At 39.6% G+C, this 16,092-nt stretch overlaps 2 protein-coding genes and 1 non-coding gene across 3 annotated transcripts; 1 reads left to right on the forward strand and 2 right to left on the reverse strand.

Moving 5' to 3' along the window:
- Window positions 1–250: 250 nt before the first annotated feature.
- LOC105033156 (ATP synthase subunit gamma, mitochondrial) lies at window positions 251–7,585 on the forward strand. Its single transcript, XM_010907838.4, has 9 exons — window positions 251–499; window positions 2,213–2,256; window positions 2,376–2,528; window positions 4,772–4,885; window positions 4,971–5,098; window positions 5,980–6,102; window positions 6,195–6,314; window positions 7,113–7,234; window positions 7,374–7,585. Exons 1-9 carry the CDS (start codon window positions 402–404, stop codon window positions 7,441–7,443), a joined length of 972 nt encoding a protein of 323 aa, XP_010906140.1. The 5' UTR covers window positions 251–401; the 3' UTR covers window positions 7,444–7,585.
- Window positions 7,586–8,617: 1,032 nt separating this feature from the next.
- On the reverse strand, window positions 8,618–10,844 carry LOC105033176 (uncharacterized). The gene is made up of 2 exons (XM_073251150.1): window positions 10,641–10,844; window positions 8,618–9,169 (listed from the first exon to the last, which is right to left on the reverse strand). Exons 1-2 carry the CDS (start codon window positions 10,842–10,844, stop codon window positions 8,618–8,620), a joined length of 756 nt encoding a protein of 251 aa, XP_073107251.1.
- Window positions 10,845–14,112: 3,268 nt separating this feature from the next.
- On the reverse strand, window positions 14,113–14,218 carry LOC140855994 (small nucleolar RNA R71). Its single transcript, XR_012139433.1, has one exon. It is a non-coding gene; the product is annotated as a small nucleolar RNA R71 (small nucleolar RNA).
- Window positions 14,219–16,092: the final 1,874 nt, after the last annotated feature.

Raw genomic sequence — 16,092 nt, forward strand, 5'->3', positions numbered from 1 at the left:
TGAGGATGACGGCCACCGCAATTCCTCTCTCTACATGATCGAACACGAAAGCGCATCCTGATCCGCCAATTACAATTATTAACTATAAATGTGAAAATCAGACGGCTATGAAACGATGTACATGGTCGAATGCGTCGAATCCCAATCCAACGGCTGTCACAGCCACGGCTATGAAACGATGTACATGGTCGAATGCGTCGAATCCCAATCCAACGGCTGTCACAACACCATGATGGGCACAGCCACGACCGTGTCCCTCTTTTTCCGGGGAAAATTCAAGCTAAAGTTCTCTGATCCGAGGTCGCGGACGCTTCATAGCCGGTCCCAAATCCATACCATCCCTTCTCCCGGCGGCAGACGCTTTCTAGGGCTTCAGAGTAGAGCTTATAGGTGCGTTAGCGATGGCGATGGTGGCTCTCAGAAGAGAGGGGAGGCGCTTCCTCCTCTCCCCCATGTCCCCAAATCCCGCTACCGCCGCTCGATCCGCGATCCTTTCGGAGTAAGATCACATCGATTTCGCCCTTGATCTCAGTTTCTTTCTCTGGCTCGATTTCGGAATATTTTGATGTTCATTAGAGAGAGATCCTGAGAAATTTTCTTTCTGCTTCGTCTTCATGTATATCTGTTGCTGATGTGAGAAAATAGTTCTCGATTGACTTACAGGAGAATTACTTGATTAATGGAGAAATTGACCCCCCCTTCCCCCCTCACAGCACAGACGAAATCAAATGTTCATACAAAGAAGCAGCAAATGATTTATTTTTCGTTTCTTGTTTCTCCTTGCACAAGCTTAATCGGAATTCTCGGTCAAGGAAACTGATTGGCGACTCTATAAGATTTTTTATTTTTTATTTTAAAATCCCAATGAGCTGATCTTTTGAGATGTGTGATACTGCTGAACCACGGTACCTTTTTTTTTTGGTATAAAGACAGATAGCCATATTTTTGGAGTAGGATATTTTATTTAGAGGCTGCCACCGCGAGATACTGGATTCGCTTCCACACATGATGAAAGGGAAAACCTTGCTCGTTTCTCACTTCTCATATTACTTGACATCACCTCTTAGGAGGCATTAGGTATTCTATTTTACATTTTTTTTTTCTCAAAAAAGAAAAACTGATGATAGTGTCCCCTTGGTTATTGGCAACTACCAGCCAAGGTGCCAACTTTGATAGGTATATCTCCATGGTGCACATTTGCGTGCTTCGTTGGAAAAAGAGTCACAGATAGTTGATGTTTGACTCAAAAAATAGTTCGATAACTTCCAATTTGGGTATCCAGATGTAGTTTTCATTTATCTGCTTTATTTGATAGAGTGGTTGTTGGTCCGTGGAAGATAAGAGATATAAGTTTATACAACTTTCAAAACAATAAATACAGTTTCTTAAAGCAAAGTTAAAAATGGTGGCAAACATGTGTAGGAATGGAAAAAAAAAAAAATGAATTGACAGATTGTCAGGATGAATATTGCAACTCAGGATAATGAGATGAAAACCCTTTTGAGCATTTGAGTGTTTTTTTTTTTTCTTTCTTCTATTTCGGTATCATCTTTATGATTCTAAGTTCCATTAACCATGCTATGGGAATGGTAGCGTGGATGAATATAGCACAATCAAGAAAGTTCAGTTAGGGCAAGTGCATGTGAAGCGGAGGATGTCGGGACTTCTCTGTCTTCTTCTTCTCCTCCCCCCCTCCTCCTCCTCCTCCTCCTCCTCCTTCCCCTCCTCCTCCTCCTTCTTTTCCTTCTTCTTTTTCTTATTATAGTCCCTGAGATGGCAATGTGCCTTAGCACACTCTCATCCATGACAGCCCAAACTTCTACTCTGCCTTCAAGGTAAATTATGTGCCAAAAAATGATGAGAAATACCTTGATTCATCATATTAAAAATGTTTTATATTCCCTCCATGCAGAAGCATGGGAAGACGAAGTTCGATCCGTGGGGTAAGTTACCAACGAGACCTATTAACCTGTTAGGCTGTTACCGCTTTAGGAGTAAAAAGGTAGTTTTATAAATCTGTAGACTTGAACACTATGTAATTCATTGTTCTATCACATAGTTTACAATTTATTTGTATGATTGGCATGTTTATCTCTATGCAAATTTGAATACCCCTGCGCAATCTTAATCTACTTCAGGCCATTGCTTGGATTTTTTTTCCTAATTACTGTCACATAAATTTTCATAATATTAACACGAGCTTGTACTTCAGAGAGTTCAACCCATCAGGCACTCGATCCATTTCAACTCAAGTAGGTGAGAACCCTTACTTTCTTGCTTACCTTTTTTTTTAAAAAAAAATTCTCACATAGTTAGATTATGCTTTTGTAACTGTGATGTAACTAGTTCTTTATGCGTCTATGTATGCCTTGCAGTCAGAAACAGGATGAAAAGTGTTAAGAATATCCAAAAGATTACAAAGGCAATGAAAATGGTGGCAGCATCAAAGCTACGAGCTGTTCAAATCAGAACTGAGAATTCACGTGGACTGTGGCAACCTTTTACTGCACTTCTTGGGGATGTCCCTAGTATGTTTCTCACTTCCTTTATGTTTGACAGACAGATGCTTTTAAATGTGTTAACATCTAGATTGATTTTCTTTATGATGCAATATTTTTTTTCCAAATGCATTTCAGCCCGTTCTTGCCATTAATCCTGTATTTCCCTAAATATATGGCCTTCTTGTAAGTAGTAGAATATAGGTCAGTAATGTGGAAAATCTCTGTTCAGCTCTCTGAACATGTAAATATTTGTGATCAGAGAAAGTCTTTAAATTGTGAAATTTTAAAAAATGTTTTTTTTAGTAAAATTGTGTATAGTGGATCTAGTCAGATATGGTCGAAATTGTTATCTGATTACTCTTGTCATTTGTGACATGCGAAAGGTTCATTGGATTAAATTTTTAGTCTGGCCTTATTGTGTGAATCAGAATTTGGGCTACAAAAGATAGTGCATGGAGCAATGAAAATGATGGCATTTGGCCTTACTTTAATTCTTTCTTGTGTGTGCATGCATGTTTATATTTGTTGGTCCTGACTCTTTGCAGATTCAACTCATTGTGTGGAGAAGTTCATTGTGCTCTTGCAAAGGATTCAGTCTTATCATTTGCCTGAACAGAAGACCAGCTCTCTTTAGATATCCATGGGGTCTATTAATAGATGCCTTGAAATACTGAAAATGCCCATTTCTCCTTACCAATTTTTCCATTGTAGCACAAATTCTTCAGGAAACCAGCTTGTAGAAGATGGAGCAAACCAAGTTACATTCCTCTGGAAATTCTTTATGATTTTAACATTAAAAAAAAATCAGTTTTTCTTTCACATCTTCTGCATGTTGCCAGTATTTCTTGTCCCTCTGACCTTTTTCTTATTGTAATTGTTTGATTTTGCCTTTATTGTTACAATTGTAACTATATTATTACTACAATTTTTTTACCTAATAAAGTATTGCATGAATTGAGGCCTATGATGTTCAAGTCTATCAGGGTAATGTTCTCATAAGAGAACTAATGTGTTTAGCCTATTCAAGTATCCTGCTTTGTGCAGCATGTCTTAATTTGTATATAAGATTGGTTGGAAAGCCCATATGGTTGTGGTAATGAGTAGATTCTGGGTTGTTTTGTACAAGGCTCTAGTGCTTTAGATAAATGCATATTGGTTTTATAGTGAAAACATGAATATGGTTCGAATTTCCCCCTTACGCCCCCTGTATCTTTTATTTTTATTTTCTCCTTCACCTTCTCTTTGCTATACCTTTCCTCTCCATCTGTAGTACCTATCATTGAAGCCAATGGACTGTATGTTGTATTCCTCTTCTCTTCTCATCTTATTTGGATATTAAAGCAAAGGTGTTTGGAAGCATCAAATTATTTCCAATTATGCTCTTTGTTTTCTTTTATTTTGTGTGAACTCCTAAACCTGCTATATTTTTTCTGAGTGGTGAATGTTGAGCTATGAATAACAAATATTGTGTGCCTAGATCAAGCAAGGTTTGCCACCGACACTCGGTACAGGATGTACGGTACCATACTAGTTTGGTATTTGTACATGGTATGGGGGTTGTATCGGCACTCGATGTGCCGAATCGGCTCTGTATCAATATAGTAACAGGTTAGCACCAGTACAAGGCCTGATACTAGGATGGCAAACCTTGAAATCAAGTTTCAATCTTAACAAAGAGATAGTTGATGGCATCATAAGATTCTTTGATGGTGAAGAATGTCCATAATGGTTACAATGACGGTATATTTACAATTTTGTAGGAGAGACTTGACATTGAAACACTAGAAACTTGGGGTTTTTTATTTTGTTATATTTTTTAAGAAAAATTGGAGTATTTGGAAGTGAAAGTGGGGTATTTCATTTTTGAACTCAACTCCTAAAGCTCCTTTCCACCTTCTTACACCAACGACCTATTTGTTTTACCATCTCTACCTTCCTCTGGAATTACTGAGAATCACTTATTATTTGTTTCTTCTTTGACGGAAACATTGCTAAACAATACAAAGAAAAAGGTAGATGCCAACAGAATTCAGCTCCTGCATCCAGTATGTGATATCATTTTGGCCAATTTTAACCAATTAACCAATTCAACTTAAATGTTTCTCTGGCTCTCTTTCTACGCACCCTGGACCATTCCCTTTTCCTGGTCTGCGATTGTAGCATCCGTTGTTTCCATTCTAGCCTTTTACATTCATTGACTATACGACTTGTTCGTTTGTGATTTCATGTTCCCAGTTAAATGTTTTTGACTGTGATGTGTTGCAATCCAGGCGTTGATGTGAAGAAGAATGTTATTGTGACTATCACCTCTGACAAAGGTCTTTGTGGGGGCATCAATTCTACATCGGTCAAAATCAGCAAGTCTCTTTACAAATTTACTTCTGGTACTCTCTGTAAATAATTCCATGTTTTGGTAGCTTCTTTTTTGTGATAACTTTATTCTCAGTACTGTTTTTTTTCTGCCATTAGGTCCTGAAAAAGAAACAAAATATGTTATATTGGGAGAAAAAGGGAAGGTTCAGATGGTGCGTGATTCAAAGAACAGCATTGAGATGTCCATAACTGAGTTGCAGAAGAATCCACTAAATTACACTCAGGTCTGTATTGTGATTATTGTATCATTGCCGTATAGCATTTCTGTTATGAGGATCGTTATTTGGTTAGGTTGCTATATATGGAGTTTGTGTTAGAATGATAATGCGTTGTTTTTTGGCTGGGTAATTTCATTTTACTTTTTCTTTCTTCGAGATGTTCCAATTTGGGGTTTTATTCTGTTAAAACTTTGTTCTTTAAAAAAAAATTGTATGTTACAAATTCACTTTTGATGATGTTACATATTCCAACTTCATGCATAACGCGAGAGATGACTGAGACAGCATGAGCTTGGCTGAAACAGGTCTCATATAAGTGTCCAAGTCCAACCGAAAAAGCCAACAAAACTGAGTTTGAGCTTCGATCCCTCCAAGTTTGCATTTGCTCAACAATTCAACTTTTGTTCATTAGACATGTGAGCATCATGCATAGTCAGGACACCATGTCTGAGCTTGTATGACACTCGTATCAGTGTGTCAATCCAGATTTTGTCGCCCTTAAGAACTTAGGGGTGTGTTAACTTTAACAAAATTGTCAGCTTGAGATACCATAGATAATCATAAGAACATGCAGTGATAAACAAAAGAAGCATGTTACATCATTTTCAGAAAAAAAGCCCCTACTTTCTATGTTCTTCTTAGATCTTGTATTTTTTCCTCCTTCATAAAAGGAAATTTCCTGCTACCTTGTTTTCTATGCAAACTCAGCAATATTATATCAAGTCATTCTTATTCTTAGGGCTTTATGGACTACATGCTTTGAGATAGCTCTCAGTAACTGAGAATACAGCCTTGAAATATAAATGCATGATAAATCTGAAACACTTAACATGTTACTAAAATTTCTTTCTTTTTCTTGGCCATCTTTTGTGTTGTTTGTCTGTCAGGTTTCTGTTCTTGCTGATGATATTTTAAAGAATGTCGAGTATGATGCTTTGAGAATCATTTTCAACAAGTTCCATTCTGTCGTCTCTTTTATTCCGACAGTTTCAACCATACTATCTCCTGAGGTAATTAGAATTTTCTTTCTTGCTGTTTTCAAACATCTTGCCCAAGCATATGCTTAAGCAATGATCAATATTATAGTTTATACTGCACACAGGTTGTAGAGAGAGAGTCAGAATCAGGTGGTAAACTTGGTAATTTGGATTCATATGAAATAGAAGGGGGTGAAACAAAAGCTGAAGTGCTTCAGAATCTGGCAGAGTTCCAGTTCTCTTGTGTATGTGCTATCCTTCACAGGCTTATGCTTATATTTTGTAGAAAATTCATTTTACTCTTTGTTTCTTTATGTTTGTATCATTCTGTGGCAGTTATCTCCTAGGTTCACATAAGGATCAGGATAATGATGTTTATATTCTGGGGTTGTCGGAAATTCAAATATGTTTAAGACAACTAGACATAATGGAATGACTGTTAGATAGGGAGTGGATGCTGAAAATATTAGGAGTGGTGTAACGGGAAAACAGGTAATGCTAACTTGGCTTTGTTGTAGCCTTAACTTGCTGAGCTTGTGCTAAGCAGGAAGGAAAGGAAGTATTTGGGCCAAGTTATATCAGAAGTTGATTATTGGACATAGAAACGGTCTATACCCTTACCAGAATGGAGAGACTATTGCATATTTTGCCAGATATTTGTGGTCTGGGGGTAATGTTCCAGATTTATGGGTGTCTGAATATCAGGCAAAAATGGTTGTAGATTCAATGGCTCATTTTGAAAGGTTTAGAAATGTGCAAATGTTGTTGGAAGAGAAGTTTACCTGATGAGCTTAGTGTTAGCTCTTCATCTTATTTATGGGCAAATGTTGTTGGAACAGAGGTTTAGCTAATGAGCTTAGTGTTAGCTCTCTCATTTATGTGGGAAAGATGCTTGCTGCATCAGTTGCTTGCCATGTTAGCAGCTCTTTTAAGTTCTACATGAATCATGATCCATCTGTCATGACATAACCATGCATTAGTTGTGTCATTTGTGCATTGTGCTATTTTTTGGTTGAATTCTGGAGTTCCCTGTTGTGTGGCAGGTTCTGTTCAATGCTGCCCTGGAAAATGCATGCAGTGAATTAGGAGCAAGGATGTCAGCCATGGATAGCTCCAGCAGAAATGCTGGTGAAATGCTTGACCGCCTCACGCTCACTTACAATAGGTCTTTCTCTCTCTCTCTCTCTATTTATGTGTGTGTCTGTGCGTCAGTCTCTTGCTCTCTGTTGCTCTCTCTCCGCAAGTTTCATTATTGATGGCAAAATTTTAGTGTTGACACAAACCTCTTTTCTCCTTGTCCAAAGGACCCGTCAAGCATCAATTACCACAGAGCTGATCGAGATCATATCAGGAGCATCAGCACTCACTGGCTAGACCTGAGATCAAAAAATTTTTCTTTCTTCCATTCATGTGCTTTCTGATGTTTCGTAAGGACTGTTTTTTGTGTCAACGTTTTGCAATAATTGCCCGAGGTATAACTAATGTTATGGGAGTAACAGGTCCCTCTTGTTTTTAATTGACTTGTTTAAATTGGATCATCTATTTCCTTGCTTTCTGCAATTATTCCCATGGTTGATTAAGTAGTCTTTCTTTAGCCGGCAGTTAAGCATGGCATTTTGCTTACATCACGTGTTTGGAAAGTTTCCACCACTGCTTTGTAAATGTCCATAGGCTACAACAGTCATAAGCATCTCAACGAAAGTTGTTCTTTAACCACGGGATGCAACAAGCCGTCTTCTCTTTCTTCAGTTTTTGCATATTTGTTTGTTTGCTTGAGGCTGAAGCAATTAATCTCCACTTTGGTAAAAGAATTCATCATTGGATTGAATTGGTTCTCTTGTGGGATTTGGCCGTGAGAAGTTTATCTGTTAATGGATAAATAGGAAAAATTAGAGATATAGGATCCACTAGATGTCTTGAAGATATATCGAGGGATTAGTGGAAGATAAATAAATTCTGGGACTTTCTTATGTGCTAGACTCGGTGGATGCTGCTTACAAATAGGTTAGCTTGTGGAGGCCTGCTTCTCTGTAATGGAGGATGGAACGTTGAGAAGCAGAACCATACTTTCGCTGGTCGATGGTGGTGAACCGGTAGGTGAAGGTTCATGCATCCTCAAGTGCTGGCAGTGATTCTTGTAAATCGAGTGCTGTCCAAATGCGGCAGGAGTATAATCAGTTCAAGCCACCCCTGTGCATGATGGAGAAAGATCCTATGCTTGCTTGGAGTGAATAGGGAAGTGGCTGCTTTTTGTTTGTTGTTGTTGTTTTATTTTATTTTATTTTTTGTTTTGTGTTTTTTTTTTTTTGGGGGAGTGGGGGAGTGGTGTGGAGGGGATTGTAATCTTAAAGCAGCCAATGAGGCCACTGATTTGCAGATCAAATTTATGTAGGCTCATCACCGGCCCAAGATGAAAGAATACATGTGCCTCAAATGTAATGGATTTTAACTCCGACCCGAAAGTCCCGGACGGTGACCCATGAATTTTCAATGCTGGTGGCATCTTTCTCGTCTCTTTTTAAACTTTGTGCACCCCCTGCCATTTCACTTACAGAGTCCTACCTACTTCCTCCCTCTTGAGGTCTGCCGGCGGTAGGACTCTACCTACTTCCTCCCTCTTGAAGTCTGCCGGCGGTAGGAGGACCTCCGTGGACAGCCCCCATCCCCATGTGTTGAAGTCCACTTCCTGCATGCTCCAATCTCCACCATCTTTCTCTTGTGGTTCAGTGAGCGCAACCCATGCATAGCGGAACGGCGTGACGTGAGTCTCGCCAGCATGGACGATGTTGATGGCGTTGATGTAGCAATAGTCCTTGGTCACCGACTCCATGCCGGTCTCCCAGAAGATGCTCTCCCCGCAGCGACCGGACTTCACGCAGAGGAGGTGGGAGTCCTCAAGGTGGATGAGGAGGCCTATGCGCCGGCTGAAGTAGCCCCAGATGGTGTGGTGGATGATTTCGAAGGTGGCGGAGCTCCGTGCCCTCAGGGTTGCAGGATTCGCTTCTAGCTTCAGGATGAAACACTCATCGCCGTTGATGATCTTCTCGCCGATGCACACTGCTTCTGAGAAGAGGTTGGCGGTGGACGTGGGGTCTATTCCCTATTGGTACAGGTAATGCAGCAAAGTGTGAAGAAACAAAGAACAAGATCCAAAATGTTCCCTTTGTTTCAATTTGCTTTCCCTTTAGCTTGCTAATTAAATGTGAAAACAACCAGGGTACATAAATGTGTTTAGTGTTTGGAGTGCGAGGAGAAGGGGAATACCTAGAGTGATCGATGCAGTGGCCGTAGAGGGCATCTGGTCCATGCCACCTTTCCGTCGCTCCCAGCGCTCATCTTGCTGCCACCCATGATGAGCTCGAAATATCAAAGATTAGGGTTCTTCTGCCACCCCTCCAATCTCGCCATTCCCTTTTGCTTGAGCTTGCACGCTCTCGTCGCCAACGTGGAATATCGAGGTGCTCATCTTCATCTTCCCCACGGCATACATGCTATGTACCGACATCGGTGCTGCCTGCCCTTGTATCGCTGCGATGTATTGTTGGATCATGTATTTGGCCGTCGACGCTTACTTTCAAATATAGAAGCACAGGTGTCATATACTGTGCTAAAGGATGACTATGGACTACATGTGTTCATTCTTTTATTGTTCCATATGATCACGAGAACATGCTCAACGTTTTCGTTTAGAAAATTTTGTTTGATGTATCATACGTATTTATTTGCATATGGTGATGGTTTTTATGCACTCCCCCTTCTTTCATTTATTATTATTTTTAAATAAAAACTTAAATATATAACATGCCGCATTAGTTATGATCGTATGGTAGAAAATGCAGCACAAACCCTTGTATTTTTTCAATGAAAAAGTATACGATTATACCTTAATTTTGTGAAAAGAATCTTCACACATTGTTTATATTTCTGAGAACTCTAACATTTATATTAACACTATAAAAAAATAGATCTTTAACGACGACCATTAGCGACGATAATATTATGATTGCTAATAACTATTTTTACTGACCACAAATGACGATCAAAAGAGAAGTCGTCGTAAAAAAAAAAAAATTAACGATGGATTTTTTGATTTTAGCGGCTCTTATAGGCGTTGCTAATAACTAGTAATTTTATTTTTTTATTTAGCCAATAAGCTTACTAATGATGGAAAGATGGTATTAGCAATAGCATAAAGCCGTTACTAATAACACTGAATTTTAATTTTCTTTAAATGCAATAGTATTAGTGATAGGAGGTATTAGCGACGGCTAATACCCCTAAACTTCCCTGCCATCGATCCCCCCTCCCCCCCCCCAGCCCCTCAATTTTTGGCTTCCCCGCCATTTTTAGTGTCCCCGTCTTCGTTTTCCCCCACCCCTCTCTTGGCTTGGCTGCCCCATCCTCTCCCGGTTTCCCAGTTCACGCCCCCCGTCCACGTGCCGCCACCTCCCCCTTTGCCGTCCCTACGCCGTTGGAGTCCCTGCACCATTGTTCCCTATCGGATTTGCTCTTTCCGTGCCTGTGACGTCGTTCCCTTATCGGATCTGTCATTCCCTTATCGGATCTATCACCCCCTGTGTCGGATTCATCACCCCTCTGTTGAATTCGTCGCCCCCCCGCCGGATCCACTCTCCCCCTGTCGGATCCATCATCCCTGCATCAGATCGCCATCCCCATCCCCACACCACCGTTCCTGTGCTGCCGGTGTCCCTGCACCCGCATACCCATTCTTTTGGTGAGTATAGCGGCGGCGACGGCAATGGTGGTAGAGCCATCGCTAAAAGTTTTTTTATTTTAATATATTAATTAATTTTAATTAGATAATTAATTAATTAATTAGATATTAATTTAATTAATTAGATATTTTATTTAATTATGATGAAGATTTTGGATGGCTGATTTTCAATTAATGATTCTTATTGGAACAGATATTGTCATGGTTTTCAGAACCATCTCGAATCGGCTGATTCGGAGCGTGCCAAACCATATCGACAGAGAATCGGAATGGTTCTGACAGCGAAAATGGCATATGCCGGTGATGGGGAAGAAAGAGAGGGATATAGATGAAAAGAGAGAGTGAGAGGAGGAGAGGAAGAGACTGTCGGAGGGTGGCGGTGGCCCTTCATGGCTATCGGAGGGGCATGAAAGCCTTAGAGGTCTGGTCTACCCAACATGGTTGCCGCAACAAGCAAGAAAGAGAGAGAGGAGGGGATGTCGCCAAAGATGAGAGGACTGGATGAGGAGCTGTCAGGGGTCTCCGGGTGGCTGTTGTGGCTATTGGACGGTGGAAGTGGTGTGGACGGAGTCGCAGCGGCGGAACAGGGCACCAGCTCTATTTTAAAAAGAAAGAAGAACAGTGAAGCTGGCACTGGTTTACCAGGTTCATTTTATAAGAATTTTTTTAAAAAAATTTAAAATAGTGAAGTCGGCAATCAGTTTGCCGGCTTTAGTATTTCTATCATCTTTTAAAAAAGCTCAAAAACAGTGAAGCTGGCAAATGCAATGTTGGCTTCACTGTTGTTGGGCTTTTTTAAAAAAGCCACTGAAACAAGAAGTTTTTTAAAAAAACCTCTATTTCATGGTTGCGGAGTCGGAGGAGGTATTTACACCGTCCGATGACCACGACAGCCAATTGGAGGCCCTTTGACGGTCTCTCTACCAGACCCCTTTTTATGTTTTACAGGAAAGATGATCGCCGATACAAAGAGTCCGATTCATAGATCAAAAAGACTCAAGTTTGAAGAAATTTGGACTTAAAATATAATTAAAATAAAAGAAGGATGCATACGGTATTATAGAAAATGAAGATACTATGCAAGGAATCTAAAAGGATATAGACGTCATTGTGAAGAAACAAAAGTTTTTTTTTGGAATACAAAAAGAATGTTCACCGTTCCTGGGCGCGCGCGTGAGCGCGTGGGTGCGCGGGTGAGCGCGGATGCGGTGTGGGCACGAGCGCGGGCACAGGTGCGGCATCGCGAGCGGGCGCGCGACAGGTGGGTTCACAGAGAGTTTTTACTGGCGGACGAACAGATGCTTATTAAAAGAAAAAAATTAATATTTAAAAATATTTTGAGAGAAAAAATTTATATTTTCTTTATTTATTTGTGATCTTTCCATCTCATCCATCCATCTTTTAGTCTTTAGCATTTTTTTTAGTCCCACATCGAAAAATCATGTAAAATTCCTCCCTCCTAACACCTATAAAAAGACTTTTGTACTCCCATTGGAGAGGGAGCCCAGAAATTCTTCTAGAGCCTTGCATAGAGGGATAGAAAGGGACTACTTCATGAGCAGCTAGGCTAGCAGTCTCGGGAGTGGAGAAAAATTTTTGTAACGACACAGAGATGGTTTATTGTTCTAAACTTTCTTGTATTTCTTTATATGCAATAAAGATTATACTTTTTATTTAAATCATCATGAGTTCTTTATTTGCTCTCTTTCATATGCTTTTATTTATGCTTTCTTGTTAGATTAATATTAGGAACAACTTTTACTTTCCGAAGACGCGCCGTGATCTACGGGTACGGGACGTGCCGAGAAAAGATAGATATTTTTCCTAAGATCAATCGCATCTATTTAATTAAAAGAAAAGAGATACAACTCTACTAGTGCAAAATTAATTCAAAACTTCCGAGCTCTTTATTTTCTAATTACATCAATTTTAAGATAATTTATTTTCTAAATCAAAACAACGCTTCTTTTTTTTATTTTGTAATCTCAACATAGCCCAAGATTCCTGAGGATACGATCTCGACTCATCCTACCTACATAGTGAGTAGAGTTATTTTTGGTGCTATCAACGACTACGCATCAAATTTTGGCACCGTTGCCAGGGATCTTGGTACGGTTGAATTAAAAAATAAATCACTGACATTTCATAACACTTAACTAAAATAGCGTAACCTCAAATATAAAAATTTCTAACTTGATTGGACACCTTGTTTCTTTGCATCTCATCTCCATAATTAACTTTAAGGGCGCAACCCATTAACTAAGATAAGGTGGAGATTTGATCACCCTTCCTTGGCCCACAAATCACTCCCTTGCATTTGCATAACCTAGACCTTAATCTAAAATCAACTAGATGTCAGCCCTAGAAATTTCGAGCTCAATAGGATAAGAAAGCTCTAGAGTTGAACCGAGTATGGATTGGTTAATTGCTCGGTATCTAAGGCAAGTGGTTAAAGAAAGCGGTTTTCAATTGGTTCCGTTGACTGACCTGGCCAACTCAGTTAGTGTCTAAGGAAAGCAACGAGCAGGGAACCTCCCACATCTTACGCTTACCTGGCCGAGTCAGTTAGTCAGTCTTGAGCTTGGAGTGCTCAAAGGCGGTCTTAGAAGTTAGAAGTTGTCTAGATCTAAGTTGACCTTAGGATAGAGAGTCTATGCTTGTTTAAGTTGATTGCAATTAACATCAAACATTAACTAATTTCTCCCTTTTTATAGATTTAAGATTCTTAGGTTCTTCTCTTTAGATTTTCTTCATTCTTTTCTCACTTTATTATAAAAATATATATAAAAACTAAAATTTTCTGTGTTTGCTCTAAAAGTATAATTGTAAGGTGTATGCTTGGCCGTAGATCGTTACGATCAGAAATCCAACCTTTTGTTCCAGAAATAGAAAGAACCTTTAGAGCCAACAGACGTAAAAATATGGACCGAAATCAGGAGAATGATCCACCTAAGCAATTGAAAGAGTACTTTACTCCTTCCACATATACCTACTCTCCTTGTATTCAAGTGCCCCTTGTGGAGGCCACTCAATATGAAATTAAGTCCAGTATAATCCAAATGTTACCTTCATTTTATGGACTTAGTAATGAGGACCCTTATAAACATCTTGAAGAATTTCTTGAGATATGCTCAATTGTCAAAATTCACAACTTCTCCGATAATGCTCTTAGGTTAAAATTATTCCCTTTCTCACTTAAGGACAAAGCCAAATACTGGCTACATACTTTGGATTCCATGACTATATCAACCTGGGACCAGCTGCAAGGAGAGTTTCTCAAGAAATATTTTTCCATAGGAAAAACTAATCAAATAAGGAAAGCCATAACTAGTTTTTCCCAATTAGATGGAGAAATATTTCATGAAACATGAGAGAGATTAAAGGATCTTATTAGAAAATATCCCCACCATGCTGTACCCAAGTGACAGTTAATCCAATATTTTTATGATGAACTATCTGAAAGACATCGACAAATGGTCGATGCATCATGCGGTGGGATATTCATGTTGAAAAATGAGGATGAGGCATGGCAACTGTTTAAAATTTTAAGTGAAAATTCATTACATCATATGTCTGCCTCTATTAGAGATAAACCCATGTTAAACCCAAAGAGAGGTGGAATATATGAAGTAGGAAATACCATAGATATCCATCATAAGGTAGATGAATTGTCCCAAAAATTAGATCGTCTTCTAAATACTGGACAACCCCCGATTCCACCTAACCCAATCCAAGAAGTTTGTGCATTGTGTGCAAGTCCGAACCATTTTGTTAGTGAATGCCCAGCCGCACCTCAATTTTTTGAGTTTGTGCACGAGCAGGTTCAGCAAGCTCAAGTCCAACAAGCTCGCAGACCAGGAAATGATCCATATTCGAGTACTTATAACCCCGACTGGAGAAACCATCCAAATTTTTCTTGGAAACCACAACCAGTGGTTGGCCCTGCCGCACCTCGACCTCAATATCAGGACCCAACATATAGGCATGTACCATACCATCAATTTTAAAATGCTCCTCAACTATCTACTACTGGTCACAGCTCAGCTTTTGAGAAAAAAGTTCTGAAAGTATTAGAATGATTAGAAGTCAACACTCAGACCCTTAACTCCCACACACAATCCATTGCTAAGCTAGAGATCCAAATAGGTCAACTAGCGACTGCATTCAGTAGGAGGGAAGGAGAAAAATTACCTAGCCAATCCGAGAGCAACCTAAGAGGACAATTTGTGATTGAGAGTTCTAATACCCCAGAAGTTTTTTCTGAACATGCCAAATCAATCATGACTTTGAGAAGTGGAAAGGTCATTGAACACACCAGTAAAACCAATGAGATCGTCCCTAAACCTCTAACCAAAGCCAAATCACCCAAGAACAAGGAGGACCTAAAAATAGAGAATGAACCAACTGCACCGGAATCATCTTACTTATCTAAAGCTCCATTTTTGGATGCCCTGAAAGCCCCTATTCCTACAGATAAGAAGGGAGGAAAACTTGATGAGATATTGAAATTGTTTAAGCAAGTCCAAATTAATCTTCCCCTTCTAGACGCAATCAAACAGGTCCCTGCTTATGCCAAATTTTTGAAGGATTTGTGCATCCAAAAACGTAAATCTAGATCACAAATCCCAAAGAAAGTACGTCTCACTGAACAGGATAGTTCTGTCTTCCAGCATGCCACTCCTCCAAAGCCTAAGGACCTAGGAGCTCCCATCATTTCCTGTGTTATAGGAGATTATCACATTGAAAAAGCTCTTCTGGATTTAGGGGCAAGTGTAAATCTTTTACCTAGTTCGGTGTATGAACTTTTTGGATTTGGAGAATTAAAACCCACATCAGTCACACTGCAATTAGCCGACAGATCAATTAAGGAACCACGTGGAATGCTTAAGGATGTCTTGGTTAAGGTAGATGAATTTTACTTTCCAGTTGATTTTCTGGTTCTCAACATGGAACTAAGTGGCAACCCTAGACAAATTTTCATTATCTTAGGATGACCCTTCCTAGCTACGGCAAATGCATACATTAATTGTAGGACAGGAGTCATGGACGTATCATTTGGGAATAAGAAACTGAGACTGAATGTGTTTGGTGCTTCCCAAGGACCATCAATGGATAGTTGCTTCGAAGTAGATATACTAGAAGATATTATAGAAGATGCAACACCCACAATTCTAGCACCAGACCCCTTAGATACTTGCTTGGCTCACTTTGGAGTGTATGACTTTGAGGAATATATGAAAGAAGTTAACATCTTGTTGGATACACCACACGATAAAACCACTCCTCCA

Source organism: Elaeis guineensis, chromosome 2 (genome assembly GCF_000442705.2).
Source record: "Elaeis guineensis isolate ETL-2024a chromosome 2, EG11, whole genome shotgun sequence".
Lineage (NCBI taxonomy): Eukaryota > Viridiplantae > Streptophyta > Magnoliopsida > Arecales > Arecaceae > Elaeis > Elaeis guineensis.